Consider the following 21,190-nt stretch of genomic DNA (forward strand, 5'->3'; position numbering starts at 1 on the left):
TTTCTGGACACAAACATGCACGATACCTTGAAACCAGGAAGAACATAACTCCACAAACAATTAAAGCTGATTAACAGTCAGCATAAACAAGTGAATTATTTAAGATTTTCACCTTTATTTATTTTAAATGGTCTCTTGAATAATGTCTGTCGGCGTCTTTGGCCTCACCATGCACAGTGGGTGGGACTTTAACATCGATCCGAAACAGACTGGGAGGTGCGGCAAGAGAGAGAGAAGCAGAAAGTCAGCAGAGAAAAGCGGATCTTCTTCAGTGTTTCTCTCTGTCCTGTGAGTGCAGTACTGCCGACACGTTACCGGCAGCGGCAGTTTTAAACTCCGTGTCCGCTAAACATTTTACAAAGTAGGAGCCTGAATCTGCAGAAGAAGAAGAAGAAGAAGAAGGAGGAGCAGGCTAGTTACTTTTAAATGCTTCAGTATTTCTTCTCTCAGGCAGAACCAATGAAAGGTAATTGATTATTTGTCAGTACAACTATGATAAGAACATTGTTAAGATGTTAACATGATGGGGAAATGAAAGAAAGCACTTAGCGACTTTTTTTTTCTTGTGTTATTTGTTTCACAGAAAGATTCCAAAGCTGTCTGCAATAAAAGAGGGAGAGACAGACTTCTTTAGTCAACGCCTCATTATGGGACTTACCATACACCCCTGCCTTCAGTGTTGCCAAATGATGGTGTCAAGACGTCAGGATCTCCATTTGTTGCATGGCAATTCCTTATTAATTCCACACTGAGCAGGCATATTTCTCTGGTGTGAGTTAAACGTGAACAAAATCATGGTTTCAAACGAATCCTGTAACAATATCACGTGCAATGACTCTCTCATCGTGAATGAAGATGGCAAGCCAGCAACAAGCATCATCATGTTTTTGGCTGGCGTGGTGGGAAACCTGCTGGCTCTCTTCATCCTCGGGGTGCACCGGAAGGAGCATCGCTCCAGGTCTTCTGTCTTCTGCATCCTGGTGACCGGCCTGGCCCTCACCGACCTACTGGGCACCTGCCTCCTCAGCCCACCTGTGTTCATCTGCTACGCCCGCAACATGTCCCTGATAAGTCTGGGCGGTGAGGGCCTGTGCAAGCACTTTGGCTTTGCCATGAGTTTTTTCGGCCTGGCGCCCACGCTCATCCTGTGTGCCATGGCCGTGGAGCGCTGCCTGGCCATCAGCCACCCTTACTTTTACTCTGTACACATCCGCCGCAGGTTTGCCAAATTCACCCTTTTCTTTATTTACCTCTTTTCTTTGGCCTTCTGTCTGCTGCCATACAGCGGCTACGGCAAATTCAGACAGTACTGTCCCGGCACGTGGTGCTTCATCGACATGGATGCAACAGAGGATGAACATGCCAGCTTGGTGCTGGCCTTCTCTCTGTCCTACTCCTCCCTCATGGCGCTGCTGATCTTTGCTGTGTTTGTGTGCAACGGTTCAGTGATTGTCAGCCTGCGCCAGATGCACCGGAACCAGATGATGCGGCGCGGCTCGGTTGGGTCGACGGGGAGGAGGAGGAGGCTGAGCCTGGCCTGGTTCGTACAGGGGGAAGAGGAGATGGACCACCTGGTGCTGCTGGCGCTCATCACTGTCATCTTTGTGGTCTGCTCGCTGCCACTCACCGTGAGTTTTTATTTGACCTTCCCTCAGTGTGCGTTTGTGTGTCCCACTCCCTCTCACTCAGAACACATTTTTGTGGTTCGTCCTCAGCATTTATGGCAGGTTTGTATCTCTGAATCATGATATATCATTTTACAGTTGAAAAATGAAGAAAGAGCTGAAACCTTGATGTGTCATTTATGCCGTTGTTGAAACATGAACCAAAACTCCTCCGCGAAAAAAAAGAGGGAGAGCTTGAATTGAAACAGTAACAGAGAAAGTGAGTTTTCGTTATTGTTCTCATCAACACTTTTCCCTGACTGGATGTACATCTGAACACTGACAGTAAAGGGTTTCCAGCATAAAGAGTATCTCCTAAAAATAATTCCTTCCCCTCATTATGTAATCATTATGTAATCATTATGTACATAGAAAGCTCAGCAGGAATGGCGACCGTTGATTCTTTTGTTGCAGTGGTATGTGTTTGCATGCCCTGTTGGTGTCTCCCAAGCGATGTGCTGTGCTGGCCGGCACAGTATAAGGTGTGCCTGAGAGTGCAGCCTTCGCCACACAAGGCATGCGTGTCTACTTGGCTCCATGTCTGTCTCTGTTAGAGAGGAGTGTGCAAAACCTGACAACCCTGGAGGACTGGTCTGGGCCTTGCCTTACCCAGCGGGCAAAGCTCCTCTGGGAGCTTCCCCTCTGTGCGTGCCCATGAGCATTAGCCAGGGGTGACTGAGGAAAGTCATATTTGGGAGATAAAAACCAGCTGGAGGATGTGGGTTTTATTATAAAGGTATGCCTGCTTTCATATAGTCATGTTAGCCCTATTAACAGCGGTGGTCTGATGATCGGGTAGTTTACAGGAAGCCATAAAAAGTGTTCACCTACTACTCATTGTCTGCATCTGAATGGTTTGTGGTAACACTTGGCTTGAAGGTTTGTCTAACCCACGGTACATGCAGTGGCATTCGCCCAGAGTTGTGAGAAGAGAAGGCGGGGTATAAACAGTGATGATGATACATCCTTGTCAACACTTTGAGTCAGGCATCAGGAGACTGAAACCATAACTTCACCACTTGCAAAGTATACTGTATGTGTTCACCAAGACCTGTGTTTCCTCAATGGTTGTCCATTGTTCCACTGTTCTTTGAATTGATTTGATTACTTTACAACCCAATTTTTTGATTTACTCATCAATAATCTTAAGTCAAACGTCTCTATCAAAAAATCTGGAGTCACACGCATGATCAGTCAATACCCTGTTAAGTGATTCATGCGTCATCTCAGCACACCTGTGTGTCTGTGTTTGTGGGCTTGTTTGCCCTTGCGCATGTACATCTTGTGGTTGTAACCGAAACAACTTAGACGGCTGTTATGATCAGCAGACTTGACAGGTTTCCAGACAGATGCGGCATCATGATTAATACCAGTTAGTTTGCCTGAAGCACATCAGATGTTTGCGAGAAGTCTATTGCAATGAAAATATAGTAAAAGGCGTACTTACTACTCTCGGTACTGACACAGCTCAGAAGTTTGTTCCTTCACATACGCAAGTCTATAAGCTGCTCCCAGTCATTATTCTCGCGTGTGTAACATTTGTTTCCGGTTAGTCTTAATTTTCTCTCTCTTTTCTCATGTAACTGAATATACATTGGAGGATGATTTCAAGCTCTGAAGAATGGGCTCTGTCTGCGCTTTGCCCTCATCAGCAGGGACTGCACGCTGGTAGATGCGGGTGAGATGGAAAACGGGGGCTTTAAAATGAATGCTTCCTTTTCTTAATGTAAGCAGAGGAGGTGAAATCAGAGAACTGAATAATGTTGCAGACTTTGCATTGACAGATCAAGTTGTGAAATGTTGTATTTGACAAAAACCGATGAGGACCAGCAAGGGTATTTATTATTCAGTAGGCAAAAGATCACATGTTGGGATTGTGATCGGGGAGTTGTGATGATCAGATGTGTGGGAGTTTCTCAGAAAAAGCTAGATATTTTTTTGGAGGTGGTGTGGTGGGCTGATGTCTTTCTTAAGAGTTCTCTGTTGGCTGTGAATGTTTGTCCCGTTCACTGTTACCTGAATCACACCAGCTTCCCAGGCTTGTCAGTCCACAGCCCTGGCCTTGTGTCGTATATCACTTCCCACAAATTTAAACCTCACTGTGCAATCGCAGCAGACGGCAGAAGCAGATAAGGTGCCATTAACCAATAAAACATGACATGATGAATGTTATCACTGCTGCTGTTCTGTGAAAGAACGTTTGATTTGTTTGATGTAGCATGAAACATGAGGTCTATCATGGTTTGTTCTAGGAAGGACTATTGACACATTGTTGGTGTAATGTAGTGCCTTAGAAAAAATCCATCTCCGGATTCAAAGCCTCCTCTCCCAGTGTAGTCAGACACTATTAAGGTTTATGTACATCACTAAATTGACAATAAAATCAACATACATAAAAGCAAGAATATAACACAGTTGTGATGATTTAACATTATCGTGACATACGCCTTTATTTTGAAATTCCCATGGCACGTCCATCACTATTTACGTCAGTGCACCTCCTTCCTACGGAGCCCAGTACAAATAATAGTTAAATCATATTTTAGTTGCATTTTGTGAGTTGACATAGATGTAACCGATGGTGTTATTAAATGAGCCCAAGATATGGTCTATCGATCGCAGGCCCCTGAATGGAATCGAATCAAACCGATGAAACTTGTGATTTAAACCACCTAGGAAATAGTGCTGGAATGGTAAATTGATTAAAAGAGAGTTAGTCATTTATATCAAAAGCACAAATACAAAACATGGAGGTCACCTGTTGCACGAAGAGGTTTGTGATGGAAATCTTTCACAATTTTCTGAAAATGTATAGACCGAAATAATGATCAATTAATGAAAAATCAGATAATAGAAAATGGATTAGCGTTAAAGCTGATCATGCTTAGCTGCTGCTCTATATGGAATAATTGCTCTGTCAATTCATGTGACTCATGCGGGTATTTCAGGTCATTATTTCTCGAGTCTTGACAGAAGGTTTCCCTCTGAAAGGGAAATCAACTTGTCATCATCTTGTAAATGATCAAAGCTTTGCTCTGCAGGCGACGGGCTCAGACTGATAGCTTGACAATCACCAATACCTCCCCCTCCCTGCTGTTCCCATGGAAACTACACCGGCTTCCGGGTTCCATATGCTCCGAATCAATAACTGGATCAATAGAGTGCTGCCCTCATGTCATGAACTATTTTTAGTTTTAGCTCAAAATGTCCCCCTTTATCATGTGAATCAATAGTTCAGACTGTAAAAACATATATTTATAAATAACCCCGGGGCAGGTTAGGTTTTAGGTTACTGTAGCAACTTGAATACAGCGCAGCACTGTGGGATCGATTTCAATGCTTTGACTTGATGATAAAAGGTTTCCATCAGCAGACTCACTGCGCTGTTGAAAGTATTCTAAGTATGAAAATAGCAGCTTTAATGAGATGATTTAAACTAAGTGTTCAGAAAAGACTTGATGCTGTGATCGTTAGAGTGACATTACGTGCTAAATGGGCAGACTAGAGGTCAGGAAGTTGGAAACAGAATGAAGAATTGAAGGTTTGGTTTACATTAATTGTCCACGCCGGCGACAGCCACGGCCGGAGGCATTATTTTTCGGGTCGATTGTCCGTTTAGTCCATTCTAGTGAACGTGATATCTCGGGGACGCCTGGAGGGAATTTGCTAAAATAGGTAAATTGATTGAGGGTCAAAGGTCACTGTGACCTCAGAAAACACATTTTTAGCCATAACTCAAGAATTCATATTCTAATTTTGACAACAGGATGAAATGGTGGAGTTTTAGACAGACATGGATGTAAACTGCAACTTTACTGGTTGGCGGAGTCAAACAACCGCGAGGCGGTAATTCTAGTTTGGAATCATTTTAAACATTGTTTACATCCATGTTTGCATTCCAGCAGTCCTGTTCAAATCTGACTTTGTCGATAGAATTCTACATTTGCTGGCAAGTTTCCCCACCGGTAGATCAGTCGAAGAGCCTTAATACCCTCAGCATGGCAATGTATTGCATCACCATGTGCGCATGCATGGACTTTACATTCAAGTCTTAATCAAACTGACTGTTTTTGATTTTATTAATTAGTACTTGCCACTGGGATAAGTGCACAAATTACTTTAACATCAATCTGAGAATTTCATTGCATGTTGTCCCTCTTTCTCCCAATCCTTTTTTCTCACCCCTGTGGTTACCAAATAAAGATTTAACTGCAAAGGAAAAACAACTCTTGGGGGTTCACAAGATCACAGTAAGTTCTGGGATTTGGAAAAGGAAAAATGGAAATGCCGAACCACTTCCCATAGCTCTGAGCAAACTGTGCACGAGGGCTGATTGTCAGGAAGAAGGTAAACAGCTACTCTGACACATATAGAGTCCCAGGGCATCATGCCTCCGGGAAGCGGTGCAGCACCTCATCAATCTTGGTTGTCTGGCAGACTAGGCAGAAGGAAAAAAAACAAAAACATTATGAAGCAAAATATTCAGTTTAAAGACTCAAAAACACGTGAGTTCACCTTTTTAAAGGACCCTGAGACTGAAGAAGGATTGAGAAACCAGTTAACGGAGTCAGATAAAAACTAATTCTTTATGAGAGTCTGCTTTAAAACAACTAAAACATTGGATAATTGTTTCAGTTTATATGCCCGTAGGACTTTAACCATAAGCATCCAGCTAAATCTACCTTGGAATAGTTTCAAAAATCCCTCGACAGGCCCAGGCATGGCCCAGACTGGAATGCCCTTGGAAATATGCAGGATGACGTCCTATTGACTCCCAACATCCAAACTGGATCCAGATTCAGAAAATCATTGTGGGCGAAGAGCAGAAGTCCACTAATCGGGACTCATTCAAGATGACTCAAAGTGGAAATCCCAGTAATGCTTGACAGAGGTGGTCTCTGATGAGTCTGCTTGTGCAACAGCACATGTGGAAATAATGGGTGAACTATTTGTGATGGCAGCGTGGTGTACCATGACCGTTGCATCATTTTGAGACATGGGAATGGCACAGTCAGAGATGTAGAGACCCACATGCTGTGACAGAGTCCAGATAAGAGCCAGCTTTGTGCTTGAGGTGCTCCAGGTGCTGCTGGGAGATGCATCTCATTGTGAGCTATTCTATAATGACAGATGATGCTCTGCATTGAGCAGCTGCCTTTTGTGGGCTAAACAATGAGGATTCCCTTTCTTAGTGGATGTACGCTTAAACCTCCATTCAACATGTACACAACATACGCACACTTCATATATACGAGCACACATTTGCTCCTATTACAGTAGTCACAAAGCTGCAGGCTTGCTAGTCCCGCCCTTTATATTTGATCCTGGTTTGTTTGTTGTCACGATTTACTGGGTTTGAGCCACACAGGAGAAAGTGGACGACAAATATAATAAAGATCTCAGAGGTAATTGGGTTGAACCCCTTTTAATGTGTCAAAGTGTGTGGTTGCTGAAGAGCATGGCCTTAGGCTTCAGTCGGACAATGAGAGGTGTGAGCAGGTGCTGAAGGGATTTGTAATGGCTGAGGCACAGGATGATGAAAAGAGAGTAAAGACAGATGTGGAGAGGAGATCGGAGATAGAAAACAGAGCAGTAGGTGCGCTGATATGCTTTGTTGAGGTCAGGGGAAAAGCAGAGTCGGGTGATAATTCTCTGTTGGTTTGTCACTGCGAACGACCCCATTCACATGCAATTAGTCATGTGAGTTTATGATTAATATGAAAATATTGATTAAAAGCACTTTAAAGTGTTGATACCTGCAGTCTTGTTCACTCCACCGTCTTACATTTTGTTAATGCGTGAGTTGTCATATTTTTCTCAAAGTGAAAACAGTGAGTGTAGCCCTAATGTGTCCCAGCTTTACTGTTTACAGCACAACTTTACTCAACACAATGCTAAAATGAATACTTGTACCACAAATATGAACAATATCCTGTTTGGGGCTTCATGTGTTCATGCATAGTGCCTTCTAGCTCCCTGGCCCTTGAATGATCTCAGTCTACTTCCAGTCAGACTGCTTACCACATATTTCCATCACTGTGGTACTAAAAGCGGGATATAGAGCAAGACAATACCCTCAAATGCTATTGTTCCCTCGTACTGCTTAACTCTCAATACCCCTTTAAATAACATGTCCTTGATAGAAAAATAGATGTTATTGTTAACAAAATGTTATACGGTGCCCTTGATAAATCCATTGTGTGTTTGTCAATCATTTGCATTGTCAATATTGGGCATATTGCGTGATAGAAAATGATAGATGATAGAAAATAGAAAAAACTGGCCCCAAAGATTTCTTTGACGTGCATTCACACTTTGACAAACATCTTTCAACAAAAGCTGAGAAGTGTTGGCAACAACTGTGCAATTTGCAACAGTGTGGACACATGTTTTCATAATTTGTGCGGTCCAGAAGTGTACAGATGTTCTGCTTAACTATTGCATTGACAAATAAAAAAAAAACATTTTGTGTTAATTAGTAAATTCCCCTTTTTCACCAGTCATGACTGCATCATTAATGGACTTTTTTTAACAGTGAGCTGCAACTTTAACAGTGCCTGTATTTCAGGGGGGGGGGGGGGTCAGTGGAGTTTTACAAGATGTCTCGACGAGTAAAATACACATTTTCACTAAGCTGTGTGCCTCTGTGCAATCTAGTTTGAGGGAATTGAAGATGACAGATGTAAACGCATCCAGTTAAGGCAAAAAGAGAATCTGCTTACCTTTGGCTAAAGACTTTGTCATTGTTACCTTTAATTCTTGCCATTAGCTGTGGACACATGTTTTTGATTGTCCTTGTTTGTTGAGTATTTCATTTGGTGTTTGTTGAAGCTTTCTGTGCCTGATAAAGATCCATGGTCGGTCCAGGTCTGAACAACATATTAATTTGCTATTGGAGCACGAAACACGTGAACACGTTCTACTTTTCCCTGTAGGATCTACTTTTCCAATAGTTTCAGTGCCCTCATCTAACCTTGTATTACATTGACCAAATAATAAAGTGTATTGATCTTAGCAAATGTTATTAGTTGTGGGCCTATAGTTTGCTTCTTCAGGAGATGAAAAGTGGTCAGCCCAGAGTAAATCTTCTCCAATCGATAGCTGCCTTCAGACTTAGTGTTTAGTTACTCATGCTCGAACTGAATAGTGGGCAGGCAACCGTGGTTGAGGAGTTGGTGTTATTGGAGAGACACATAGGTCCTCCTTTTGCAGACTGTTGTTTTCGGTTATTTGCTTGACCCAGCTCTTCTTTTATGACCATATTAAAATTACTTTTGTACCACATTTCAAGCAAACATCATTTATTATTTGTGTCGGTTTGTAAGCTCAAGAGAGAACATCATAGTTCCCAGTTTTCATTGTTATAGTTCCCAGATATGACGCATGCTATCACTCTGAGTATGGGAGTAGCGGTGCGGTTGATGATTGCCTTCAATATTGCAGAGTAAAAATGGTGAGCGAACACTGAGATCAGATAACGATGGATGAATGTACATAAACTCTGTCTCATTGTCCTACAGATCTGCTCTTGTTTTGATTTTTGTGCTTCAAAAACTTCAATGAATGTTTTCTGTCTTTGCAAGCCAGACACAGCTAAGCGTTTACTCAATGCCGTTTGTCTTTGAGAGAGATGACAGCAGAGGGAGGATTTCCCTTTAATGCGCTGGTGTGCAAAGTAGTAGTAGGTAAGTAGGTTGCGTGCATCTTTCTAAATAGGTCAACCAGACAGAAAGGTTAAAATATTCAAGGTTGTTACCAAGACATACAGAAATGATGAGTAGATCCTTCACACGCAGCCGTTTACCGTATGTACAAAGACATCAGTGTTCTCCATATTTGCCTTTTTAGGTTCTTGCGTTGCCATGTGTGGCCAGTTATTTGTCCATCCATCTACACTTTCATTGTTCACACAGCATCGCGTGAAGTGAGCTCCACACCCAAGTGTAGAGTTTCTCAACCTTAGGGTTGGGACCACTTGTGGAGTCATTTGATATGCAGAGACTTATATATATTGATATTTGTTTCTTCCTAGTATACTTTTAAAACAGTTTTAATCAACACGTTTTAAAAAGAGTTATAGACCTTAACATCTATTTTGAGCTCCTTTCATGTTTTTGAAAACACTATATTAAAGTAAACATACTAAAATGTAACACGCCAACTTCAGAGATATATTTCAGGAGGATCGGACGCACTGTAAAAGGAGTTTTGCTTCAACAAATATATGTTTTGGTTAACTGATTGTAAATCAAGGGAGCTGCAGGTTTGGGTGATAATTCTCTGTAAGTTCACCACCAGAGGGTTGGGGTTATCAGCCAGAGGGTTGGGGTTATCGTGAGTCACCACTCTGTTGGTCCCTGTTGAACCACAAAAGTCCACCTGTGGCCGTACAGTGCTATAATAGAGTGACGTGTCCTTCCACTCACAAACCATCTTTGGCTGTAACCTAATTATTGTTAATTAGGTACAGCTGCTCTAATCTGCCATCAGTGATGTTTGACTAAATTGAAGCTGACTTTCATATGTTTGTTTTTGCTCTTTACAAATAAAAAAAAGTGGGGAGAGATCAAGGGTTTGATGAGACATTTGTTAATGTTTGAAAAAAATCCAGGTATGTTGTCAACTGCAAACCGGATCCAAAATGGAACCGGCAAACCGAAAACCCCCCAATGTTAACTTATTAATTACATCTTTCAGAAAATTTTGGTACACAAAGAACAATAGGATTCTTGTTTCGTGCTCCACCTTGCCTGCAGTCTCGGGAGACATGTGGCCTAATAAAACTTGGCTGAAGCGCAGCAGTGAAATACAAAACCCTCACATCAAATAAACCCTAAAGTGAGACAGAATGTGATGATCTTCTGTTGTTGTGCTGAGGGACGTGTGAATTTGGGAAATGGCGGATATCCACCAGTAATAAAAGCCGGATATTATAAAACACTGGAGAATCAGCTTGATTAAGATGACATGAGGTGGACGCGTTTCAGTTCATGTCAAGAGAGAACACGCATAACATTACAAGGAATTCACCCTTGTGATTTCTTGCAACCAAATACATCCTTCAGTGTAACATGATGAAAGGAAGCATGGATGCTATTGGGGTTTTCAGTGCAGTCATCCAATATATCAGTGAGTCAGTTTTGTTTTCAATTCTGGGAACAGGCGCCATTATCTCTCCCTTCAAAGAGCGTATGCGCACTTGGACAACTGGGACAAAACAAATGAGATAATTGCAACCAGGCAGCCAGTGGTGGTTTGGGATTGTAAATCCCAGTGAACTGTACATGAAATATATTTGATGGGAATAAAATCCCCCCCACTCACCTCTGCCCCCCGACTTTTAACGAGTTCTAAAAATACCTTCAGTGACATTTTTAAGTCAAATGTGGTGCAAAAGCTTGGATGATTAGATGATAGTCCATTGATGCTCACAAAGGGTTAAGTCCCCAGATTAGTTACTTTAAGTCAATTTATATTTGTTTATATTTGTAGCTCAGTTATGGAATATGATGTGAAAGTAAGCAGGCTGAGTAAAAAAGTTATTTTGGAAAAAACAAACCAATTGGTGAAGTGTGCACTTTGGGCTTGGTGAAGTATTTTGTGGTAATGAAGTATTGCCGATTGTGAAGAACACTTGTATATTGAAACTGGATGTATCTGTGCATTAAACAGTTTTCTTTTGGATTTCTATCGTCACCGGGAACTAGTTTTTTGTTCAGTAAATCTGAAGTTAACTGAGACAACTGTACGTGAGATCATTCTGCATAATAATTAAACATGTGCTTGTTGCAGGCAGGGTTTGTATTTTCGGAGCAAAGGTCCTTTGGAACAATGAGCGCTTGTTTTTGGGGATAACGTGCTGTCGGACAAATTGGCCAGTTGGGGGTCTTAGAAAAATGGGCTGTCTGACCAATAGGCAGTCCCCGAAAGGACATGGAAATAAAACACATTGTATTTTAATTTATATATATATGATAATCTATTTTAGGAGTCCACTAGTCTGTGTAGGAAGTCGGATGTGCACTGATGAATGCCATAATCCAGGCATCCATCCTTTCTGCTGTTGCCCAAGCAGACACCCACCCAGCACACAGATGTATGGTTCCCGCAGACCCGTAGGTAAATCTCACAGTTGGACGTTGACAGGGAGGAATGCTGGATAACAACTGTCCGGACAGAGAGGTCATTATTTAGGAAAAAACAAGCTTTGCCAGCATAATTGCGGATCAAAAACAGCATGCAAGAACAGCCGCACGTGAGCTTACTTGCATGTATCAGCATTTACTTATACTCATACTTGTCGTTATCAAAGTGCTTTGAGGTTGTCCTTAATTCACATTAGCAGCATAAAGAGGAAGCACATTTGTATTACACAGTATGAATTATGCAAAGTTGCACAGTGACTGCAGAATGAAAAAATGTGTTATATGTATAGTAACATTCAAATCTATACCTGTATGCAGCAGGTGGTGTTACTTAGCATTGGCATTAGTGCAGCACAGAGCAAAGGCAGTAGTTTAATGCGTTTAACCAAAAACAAAGTTGTAAAAGTGCTGTCATGTCAACTCACATTAGTTAAATGAAATGTATCTTGTGTTTGTTTTATAAATCCAAAAACACAATAAAAGCACTTACAGACTGTGTGTGACACATGAACTTGGGAACGTCATAAAACAGCAGGCCGGTGGCAGTGCATGTCACGATTTGGAATTCTTTTTTGTGTGTAATGTGCTGCTCATTATTTGTCCTGTCTGTATTCAGTTAGCTTTGCTTAAATGCCAAATCAAATTATCTTGAAATGAAACTGAATAGCAAACAGCGAGTAGAGCCACAGTGAAAGTGCCCGTCTTATTCTCTAGCAACACTCCACCTCTGAGGCGACATGAAATTACCTTGTTTGTACCCAAAGAGCTACATATTTTTTAGCACATTTTAGAGTACATTTCCCAGAACTCAGCAATTAAGCTGTTATAACCAACAGGGATGGATACACTTGGATAAAATAGGACTTAGGTTTTAAAACAGCCAAATGTTTTTAAGTGAATCGTTGCCAATGAAAATAAAAGATACAATTTATAAAGCTTATATTGTGCTCAACTGGCAAATGAGTTAATGAAATTGTGTACATGGCCTGGAATGAGAAAAGTGAGATGAAAATGTATCTAATCGTGAAAGTTTAAGTCAACACAAGTATTTTTTTCACTTCATCACAAAGAACTTGACTTCTTGGCATTAACATCTCTCAAAAGATAATCTGCCACTAATCCCAAAGTGCGTACATGGCATCATCAACAAATCACATCTAGTATGTACAGTGTAGGCAGCATTAACGCCTGTTGAGTCTCTCGCCTGTTGCAACAGCGACACAGCTTTGCAACATTGTCCACCTACTCGTATCGTGTATTGACACATAACATCAGCCCACCAAATATTTCACTTCACTTCGCCACATGTTTAGTTGGGTTTTCACAGTTGCTTCCACTTCCTCTTTGGTGTTGCTGCATAGTGGGTTTTTTTTTTGTCAGCAGTTTTTATCAGTTGTCAAGCAGTACTCCTACAGCTTCCCACATGTGTGTGACAGTTTACTCCTCAGAGAGCTCACTCTGACTCTTTATGTTTGCTCTAAAGTCTTCTTCATACATTATTTAGGAGGAAGACATGGTGATACGTGTAGCTTCTGTAGACATAAAGGCTGTATTTATTATACAGTTTTTTCACAAACAGAGGAAGAGAAAGATGCACAGAACAACATGCATGATTTATGGCATAATGCAACTCTGTGTGAGTGCATGTAAAAGGTTTTATTATCTTGCACTTTGGTCACTTTTCCTTGCAGATATTTGACTGGATTGAGTGTCAGAGTGGCGCCTGTTCTCTGGAATAGTTTTCTCACTGAAGTCCATTTAACACAATGCTGGTGAAAGGCCTAATGGCTCCAGGTAACTCGGTGCAATCCTCGGGGACTTCTTAAAGAGGAAACTCAGTAATGGATGTTTAGACAGCATTATTCCCCTGATGAAACTTGTCTGAAGACAAACACAAGCTGACTTTACTGCCTTACATTGCTGCCATTCATTAACATTTGATTTGATGTTTTCTTGCTCATGAAACAGAACACATTTACATTTATATGACTGCCGTAATGCTTCCTAGGTGAATGGCTTAATACTGAAAAACAATGTGGGAAGTTAGAGATTTGTTTTCTGTGTTGTAAAAGTAACTAAACAAAGCCTGAGGAGACATTGACATACTGGACAAATTGATTACATGCACCAGATGCATGTTGAAGCTCTTGACAGCGCAAACCCACTCTTTCTTCCTCTCTGTATCTTTTTCTGTATCTCAGATGACACAAGCCACCGTCTCACTAACTTCCTAACTGTAGATTGTGAATCAGTGAAATTCCCCTTCAGTGTAGAAACCCTAATGCTGCGTTCCAGAGAACTAACCGAATTTCCAACTTCTGACCTTAAAGCGCTCCAGGTGTGCGACATTAACAAAAACCATGGCTGACCGTGACAAATGACAAATGTTTCTTTGGCATATGCACATCCTGTTGAACTCTCAGCAGTGTTGTCTCCACATGTTTGGGCATTTTTAGGTTTTTGAATGACTTGTGCACAGAGAAAATAACTTTTAGAGATTGTTTACCGTGACCAGCTCCCGTATAACACTGGTGACATATTGTATTACTTTATCAATTTCCATGCAGAACAGGTTTTACGATACGATACTATGTATTATTTAAATTAAATACAGACAAATATACTTAACGTTGCCTTTTTAGTTGGCATTTTACCATCTACAATGTGCACTTTGTTGTAGTTTACAAGTAGAAACTCAGACTTTGAGTGGCGTCCATTATACTTTTTTCTACTAGGAGGTTTGAAAATGTCAAGTTCCAAGTTGTCTGAAAACGTAGCATTATAGCTTTACAGGATGTGTGAAGCCTTGTTAAGGCTTTTAGCAAGGGAGAAACAGTTAGTACGCCTCCCACCACCGTTCAAGCTGAATAGTTAACATGCTGTACTTTGTTTGTTTAACCCACACATAAAACAGAAATGTAAATACCTCATTATGTGGTTTTAGGACAAGTTACATGCTGTAACTATTTCCTCCAGCCAAGGGTGTAGATTTAGTTTTAGAAGACAAATTATGAATGCCCTAACCCTGTAATTACCTATGTTTCCTTTATACACCAAAGAGACTGTAATGTTTGCTTAAAGTGAGAGGGACACATGTAGCTGGTAAAGAGTCGACAAGTTTGCCATTAATCAGCGTAACAGATAATATGTCAGTGTTGTGTTTACAGCGTGTTTCCACTGGCTCCAGGCAGACAAACTAATCACACATGAGATTGATATCAATCTTCTCATCTTACTCTCGGACGGATCAAGCGTGTTCCCCAAAATGTTGAACTACTCCTTTAAAGACGAGGAGCATTTATCTGTCTCCCTGCTGGCTCACTGCTGTAAACAGTCCGCTCTAAAAGGCCTGTTATCACTGCGCTGTCTCCTCTCATCCCCGTGTAATGATCCTGCAGTGAAACACGATCAGGAAGAAGGAGTTGGGAAGAGTCCTCCAGGACCATGAGATGTAAAATAATGGGTCGTAGAGTGTAGACATCCATTACGTGGTCTTGTTTCCAGAAAGACAAAGCGATCATCAGCCCCAAATAGCATCTTATGATGTGTGTCTGGCAGGATGTACCTATTTACACCAACTGGGTCCAGGTGCTAGAAGATTTGCAGTCATCAGAACATCAACATACGAAGCAAATGGAAATATCTTCATGACCAAAATAGCATCCCATTTTTGACATATAAGTTCAGGTACAAATTGCAGATCAGTGGCTGGTGGTGATAGATGAATGTGTTTGCGCATGTATACATCCAGTGTACATGCAGCTGCCTGCAAATGCACGGTATGCATCTGTATACAGTACATGTGCGAATGTATTTGCTTTTGCTGGATTTATATGTCTATGAGCACGCTCACGTTACGCTCCTTTCTGCACCGACACGATTCTCTGTTCTCCTAAATAATCACCCTGATCCTCGCCGTTTCTGGGCTGCTCTTTAACCACAGACTGATACATTAATATGCTCCTGTTTAAGGAGAGCCTGACATCTCATCGGTTTTGGGCCCTCACATCTTGCAGTGCTTAGAGAGGACAGCTTTTTGATTTGTGGCCCTCTCTGCAGGGCTTCAGGTTTGTCGGGAGGACCATAAGAGGCAGGGTGTCATGCAGCAACGGTAGCGAGGGTGAGGGTGGCCATGTGGAGCGAGAGGGCGAGGAAGATGGCAGAGCGTCTGAGGATGCATGTCTGTTTGAAATGTTCTGGCAACAGCGCATGATGAACAATGTGTACGATAGCTGCGCGTTGAGCACAAGAGGCATTTGTCATCGTGTTTGTTAGTGTGTTTTATGCCAGTAGGCCGAAGATTGATTTTTACTTCAACTATTAATTCAAATAACAGATTGGTGCCAGCATAAGGTCTGTTTGTTGGTGCCGAGACAATTAATGGTGGGATTCTTGTCGTAAAGGAGGTTAAGGTCAAATAAGGATATATTTCACTATTATTTCTGAGGCTTTTGAAACATTTGTATTCACTGCCTCCTATATGGTGTTGACATCCCGGCAAATAGATCTGCTTTAGTTACTAAGAACTTAACGCAAACACTTAGCAATGGATTTATGAATAGATGGTGCAACCCAAACCTGGAGATTTCATAACCTTGATTTCCAATTTAATGCCAAGCATTAATCAGATGAATGCAGTAACTGATGATGGAGGAAAAACTGACTGACCGTCTGATTGTGAAATGTTTTGTCGGTCTCCAGCAAATGTTATCCCGTGAAAGGGAACTGAGGCCAAACTGTCTTAACCTGTGTTCATATCAATCCTTGGTGTGTGTCTGTGAGTATTAATACAATCCATAAATACCTCAACGTTTTCCTCAATGTATCAAGCCCATGCAATCAGTGAGAATCCGCCAGTAATCCTGAATACATCAGTTGTGCAATTGATGAAATTTTGCAGATCCTCAAATACTTCCTTAAAAAAGTAACATCTGGTTATGTTCCACTTTGGACCGTTAAATGTACCATTTCCGACACGTCTAAGTTGACGACCTTGTTCCAGGGTGTTGGTTTTAAGTTATTATGCCTTTTGTGCTCAGCATCTTCTCAGAAGCATCATAAAATGATTGCTGCTGTTTTCGGTTTGCGGTCACACAGTCGGCCTCTTCCTATTTCCCGCTCGGTTTTTCTCATGGGTGTATCTGTAGATCAATAAGTGAGCGACCACATCCGTGTGAGTTTGGCCAGATAATAAACGTGGAGAAGACATATCTCTCATGTCATCACGGCTGGCCCCTCTGGTAGTCTGGTTTGGCCTCTGCTCCCTCTGGGCCCTCTCACTCTGTCTCTAGCTTATTAGTTTTTAGTCCAGGCTCTAGCGTCAGGGAAACATGAACGTCCAATGCATAAAAGCCCTCAATCAGCACAGGCCCTTAATTAAGCCACTGTTTGTTGGATATTTCATGGAGGAAATAGAGAAGTGTTGATAGAGAAGAGGAGTGAGGTGACAAAGACAGTTGTGGTTTTGTCATGTAGCATTTTCTGCATCTGTATTCAGGACCTTTCTGAAAATTGAAGGCATTGTGTAATTACGTAATGTCCTGGTGATCTTGTAATAGCAGCGGCAAAAACCAAACACAGCCAAGACACCAAAGAAACCCTGCTCTAAGTGTGACAACACCAAGATGTAATGCTCATCTTGTCTGGTCATATCCAAATACCATTTTACTCAGTACCGTACATGTAAGCTTCCTAATCCTAGTAATAAATCACCAAAATTAGCAGCTTAAAGTGTCAAAGCTACTGTCCTGACAATATTCCTTGGAACACAAATTGATCATTTACTAGAGAAACACACCAGCAAAATCTTAGCTAAGCAGAGAACACCAATGGAGCAATGCAGAAAGGAGCAAAATCTTTTTTTAAAGAAAGCAGGTGGTGGTATTTAAAGACGTCGAAGACCTCTCCTCACCCTCACAGACGGTGGTGAGGAGAGAGAGCAAGAATGTTGAGACTAAACTGCAGATAAGACTGCATGCTGAGTTGCTCCTAGGGAGTGAATGTGAAGCAGATCCCTGCATGTAGCCTATGTTCACCAACGTTGCTCTAAGTAAAGGGTTGAGCTCTGCATCGCCAGAACTAGTTTTCATTCTGGTTATCTAATCTGGGACAGAAAACCAGCAGTGCTCTGTATTCTGAGACCTAGACTGAGGTCTTCAGACACCACTCTCTTGTATTTTCTAGGCTTTACATTTGTAACCTATGATCAGTAAACCGTGTCTAACGCGTCTGTTTCTTCAGATTGCAGGCTTTATCAACGCCATTCGCCCATTTTGTGGCGACACGGAGAACCTGACAGCCTTCCGCTTCTACGCACTGAACCCCATCGTGGATCCCTGGGTCTTCATCATCTGCCGCAAGTCCGTGTTTCACCACCTTTACTCTCTGCTGAGCTGCCGCTTCAGCAGAAAAGCCGTGAAGACGAAGGCACTGTCTTTGCCCCTTGACAGTCACATACAGTGCAACCCCCCAGACGTGACCGTTGCACAGACAAACATGTTCTCCGGTGTACATCTGTGACCCAACAGAACCCGGGGGAGACTGGAAGCTAGGAGGATTCCATGTCTGATACAGCATACAGGATACGTGCACTCACCATTTTAAGGCACAAAGACGACAATTGCACGATGTCTTAAACTTCCAATTACTAATAGAAACTGTTTCAAAGTTGCAGGAAGACTTGTGCCATAAAACAAACAGCACTGTAACTTACCACTAAGGAAATCATATCATGCCTATGAATAATATACTGTAGAATCTGAATATGTGCACTTGGGTAAAAGCTATATGGGTAAACAATACGCATGAGTGTATTCTCTCAGCCTTTTCTTTAGAACACAGCCAGGTAACTCCACTAATGGATGGATCACAGCTACAGATCTATGACGTGTCGTGCAGGTTGCACTAAACGTGAAGATGACGGTTTATTTCCTAGTCCTCGCTGGATGACATTCCCCTGACCACAATTAAAATGCATCTGTGACAGGTTGAGTGTGATCTAAAAGAGAGGCACGTATTGTATTCAAGTGAGGAGACGCTGTCATTTGGTTTCCCAGGCCATGTGGTATATACATATGAATATATTAGCAGGCTTTAATCTTAAGTAGTCTATCATGTCACGAGAGTAAAAGGCTACAGCAATGCTCACAGTCCTTGTAAGGCTTCACTTTGGTACAAAGGTTGCTTTGAGCAAAATACGTATTGATGTTTAGCAGGCATCATGTTCAACATCTTAGTTTAGCATGTTTCCTTGTTTGAATTAGCTAATTTGAACAAAACAAAGTACAGCTTGGGTTGATAGGAATGTCATCAGTTTTGCAGGTATTTTGTCATAAACCAAAGTATTGAACAAATTCAAATGTTGGCTTGATTACGGTTTTAAATGTAAAGTTAAAGAGTGACCAAAGTTATCACAATTCATCCACTTCCCTGACTATAGCTTGCATATATAGTGCATACTATAGTCTGTGTTTCAGCTGTGTTACATTCTACCTGTGATGGTCTTGTAAATGTGTCTTGCTCCTACCAGAGAGTACTCTGACTCACAGTGCAGCACTGTTCCACCTGCACAGACTGATCGTGCTATGAATATGAACATGTGAAATGTGTGTTAATATTACAGAATCATATCTTTCCGGTTGTTGTGAGTACCCATTATAGAAATAATCAAATTACTCTCACTCCTAAAATACATTTAACTAAACACTTTTTAAATTGAACTCCAATCTTCTGTCAAGAAATCTGATTGGTTTCTAAAAAAACTAGACAAAAGGTTGGTTTTTCTTCAAACCACACCTGAGAACTGAGTTAAATGGGTTTAGAAGGCTACTTTAGTCCCAAGCTAGGAATAATTGACCCTTCGCTAAAACCCGACACCTGTTGGTAGTCTGTCAAGCTGTCAGAGACACCGTGGAGCCCACACCGTCACTAACTGCACTCCCTGAATAAACGTGCATCTCATTTTTGGAAAAAAGAAAAAGAGATTTCAGTGAAAAGCTAAAATGTCTACAATATGGGTTTGAAAGATTTATCCAGGATGTCGAACTGGTTCAGCAGCTGAAAACGGATTCAAAAAGATAAAGATAGAAGCTAAAGCCTATACAGATCACAGTGTGAACCTGGGGATCGAGTCAAAACAACGCTTTTTCTATAAAGCCGGGTAGTCTTAACTCACCGTTACAACAATTAACAAGCAAAAGCAGCATGTGTAAACATTCAGTCTACCTTTAGTTGCTAGCGTAGCCTAGAAGTGTTACCGTTAATTAATGATGCGCCAACACACTTTGTTAATGTTTGCTCCACTGGTATTTACTTAGAAATGTAACAACGCTGTGCTATGATTGACCAGTCTGCGTTAGAGGGGCGACAGTTGGTAAAAGGTTAATTCCTATTCCTGTCCAGCTGATAATGTCACTTTATTGCATGCACATTTGCTTCCCTCCTTAACGTTCTCATTGATTTCCAAACTACATATGAGGCTTGACTGTGAATAGTAAACTCTTTTTGTTGTTGTGACTTTAACTGTGTATTTATGCCTTTTCACCGTGTATAATGTCATTACTGTTGTGCTGGTTTGGTTTATGCAGTGAATTGCAGAGATTTAGGGATAACAGACATGGTCATTTGAGTTCATTCATATTTTATTTTAAGGCTGTGTTGCACATTAACTTTTTGCTGTCTTCAAATACACAGTCATGCATGACCCGACATAAGACACACACGTTACCACTTGCACTTGGTCTTTGAGGATATTTAAGTTGTACAGCCATCAAAATGAATGAAAAAATACATAAAAGAAAATAGTGTTTGTTATATGGTACACATTTTGTTCATGAGAAATAAAATATTAATATAAGAAGATAAAAAAAACAGTCATACAACTTATGTCTGTGTTTCCAAAGAGAAAGCTGATTTTATGATGTTTAACTGTCCTACTGCTCTTTTTCTCGGCCCATGTATAGTTTTTCAAAGCCACGGGACACGTGCGCGTTTACTCTGCGTTCACGATATATGAAATGGATGCAGAGACGAGATAAACAGAAGATAATTGTGTTTAAGTTGAGACATGCGGTGCTCTGTTTTATAAGACTGTGGCCATTTGGAGAGATTCTTTTACTGTATGAAACAATTACAAGCGAAGCCTCATTTAGTTACATGTTCCAGTCTATCAAGTACAAGTTGTCAGAATGAAAGAAAGTCAGCAGGTCATTGATTGCTGACTTTGGAAAATACATCTCACCCATTAATGTGAAAGTGACAATTTAGCGTGACATTTTTGAGGGCATAGCCTGAAAAATCTTGTGGACACATTTTTTTGTGTTATGAATTAATTAACTCTTGAGCAATTTGAATTTAAATCTGGTTTTGATTGCACAAAACTAC

General features: G+C 41.2%; 1 protein-coding gene across 1 annotated transcript; it reads left to right on the forward strand.

Moving 5' to 3' along the window:
• The first annotated feature begins 370 nt into the window (after window positions 1-370).
• Window positions 371-20,614, forward strand: ptgir (prostaglandin I2 receptor). Its single transcript, XM_079165803.1, has 3 exons — window positions 371-466; window positions 584-1,628; window positions 18,050-20,614. The coding sequence occupies exons 2-3, from the start codon at window positions 795-797 to the stop codon at window positions 18,326-18,328; spliced, it is 1,113 nt and encodes a 370-aa protein (XP_079021929.1). The 5' UTR covers window positions 371-466; window positions 584-794; the 3' UTR covers window positions 18,329-20,614.
• Window positions 20,615-21,190: the final 576 nt, after the last annotated feature.

Source organism: Pholis gunnellus, assembly GCF_910591455.1.
Source record: "Pholis gunnellus genome assembly, chromosome: 9".
Lineage (NCBI taxonomy): Eukaryota > Metazoa > Chordata > Actinopteri > Perciformes > Pholidae > Pholis > Pholis gunnellus.

What these genes read in the sequence shown, in the direction of transcription:
- ptgir (XM_079165803.1), top strand. Translation starts at nt 795, where the DNA reads ATGGTTTCAAACGAATCCTGTAACAATATCACGTGCAATGACTCTCTC. An exon ending in TCTGCTCGCTGCCACTCACC is followed by an intron (nt 1,629 to 18,049) that starts GTGAGTTTTTAT and finishes CTGTTTCTTCAG; the next exon opens with ATTGCAGGCTTTATCAACGC.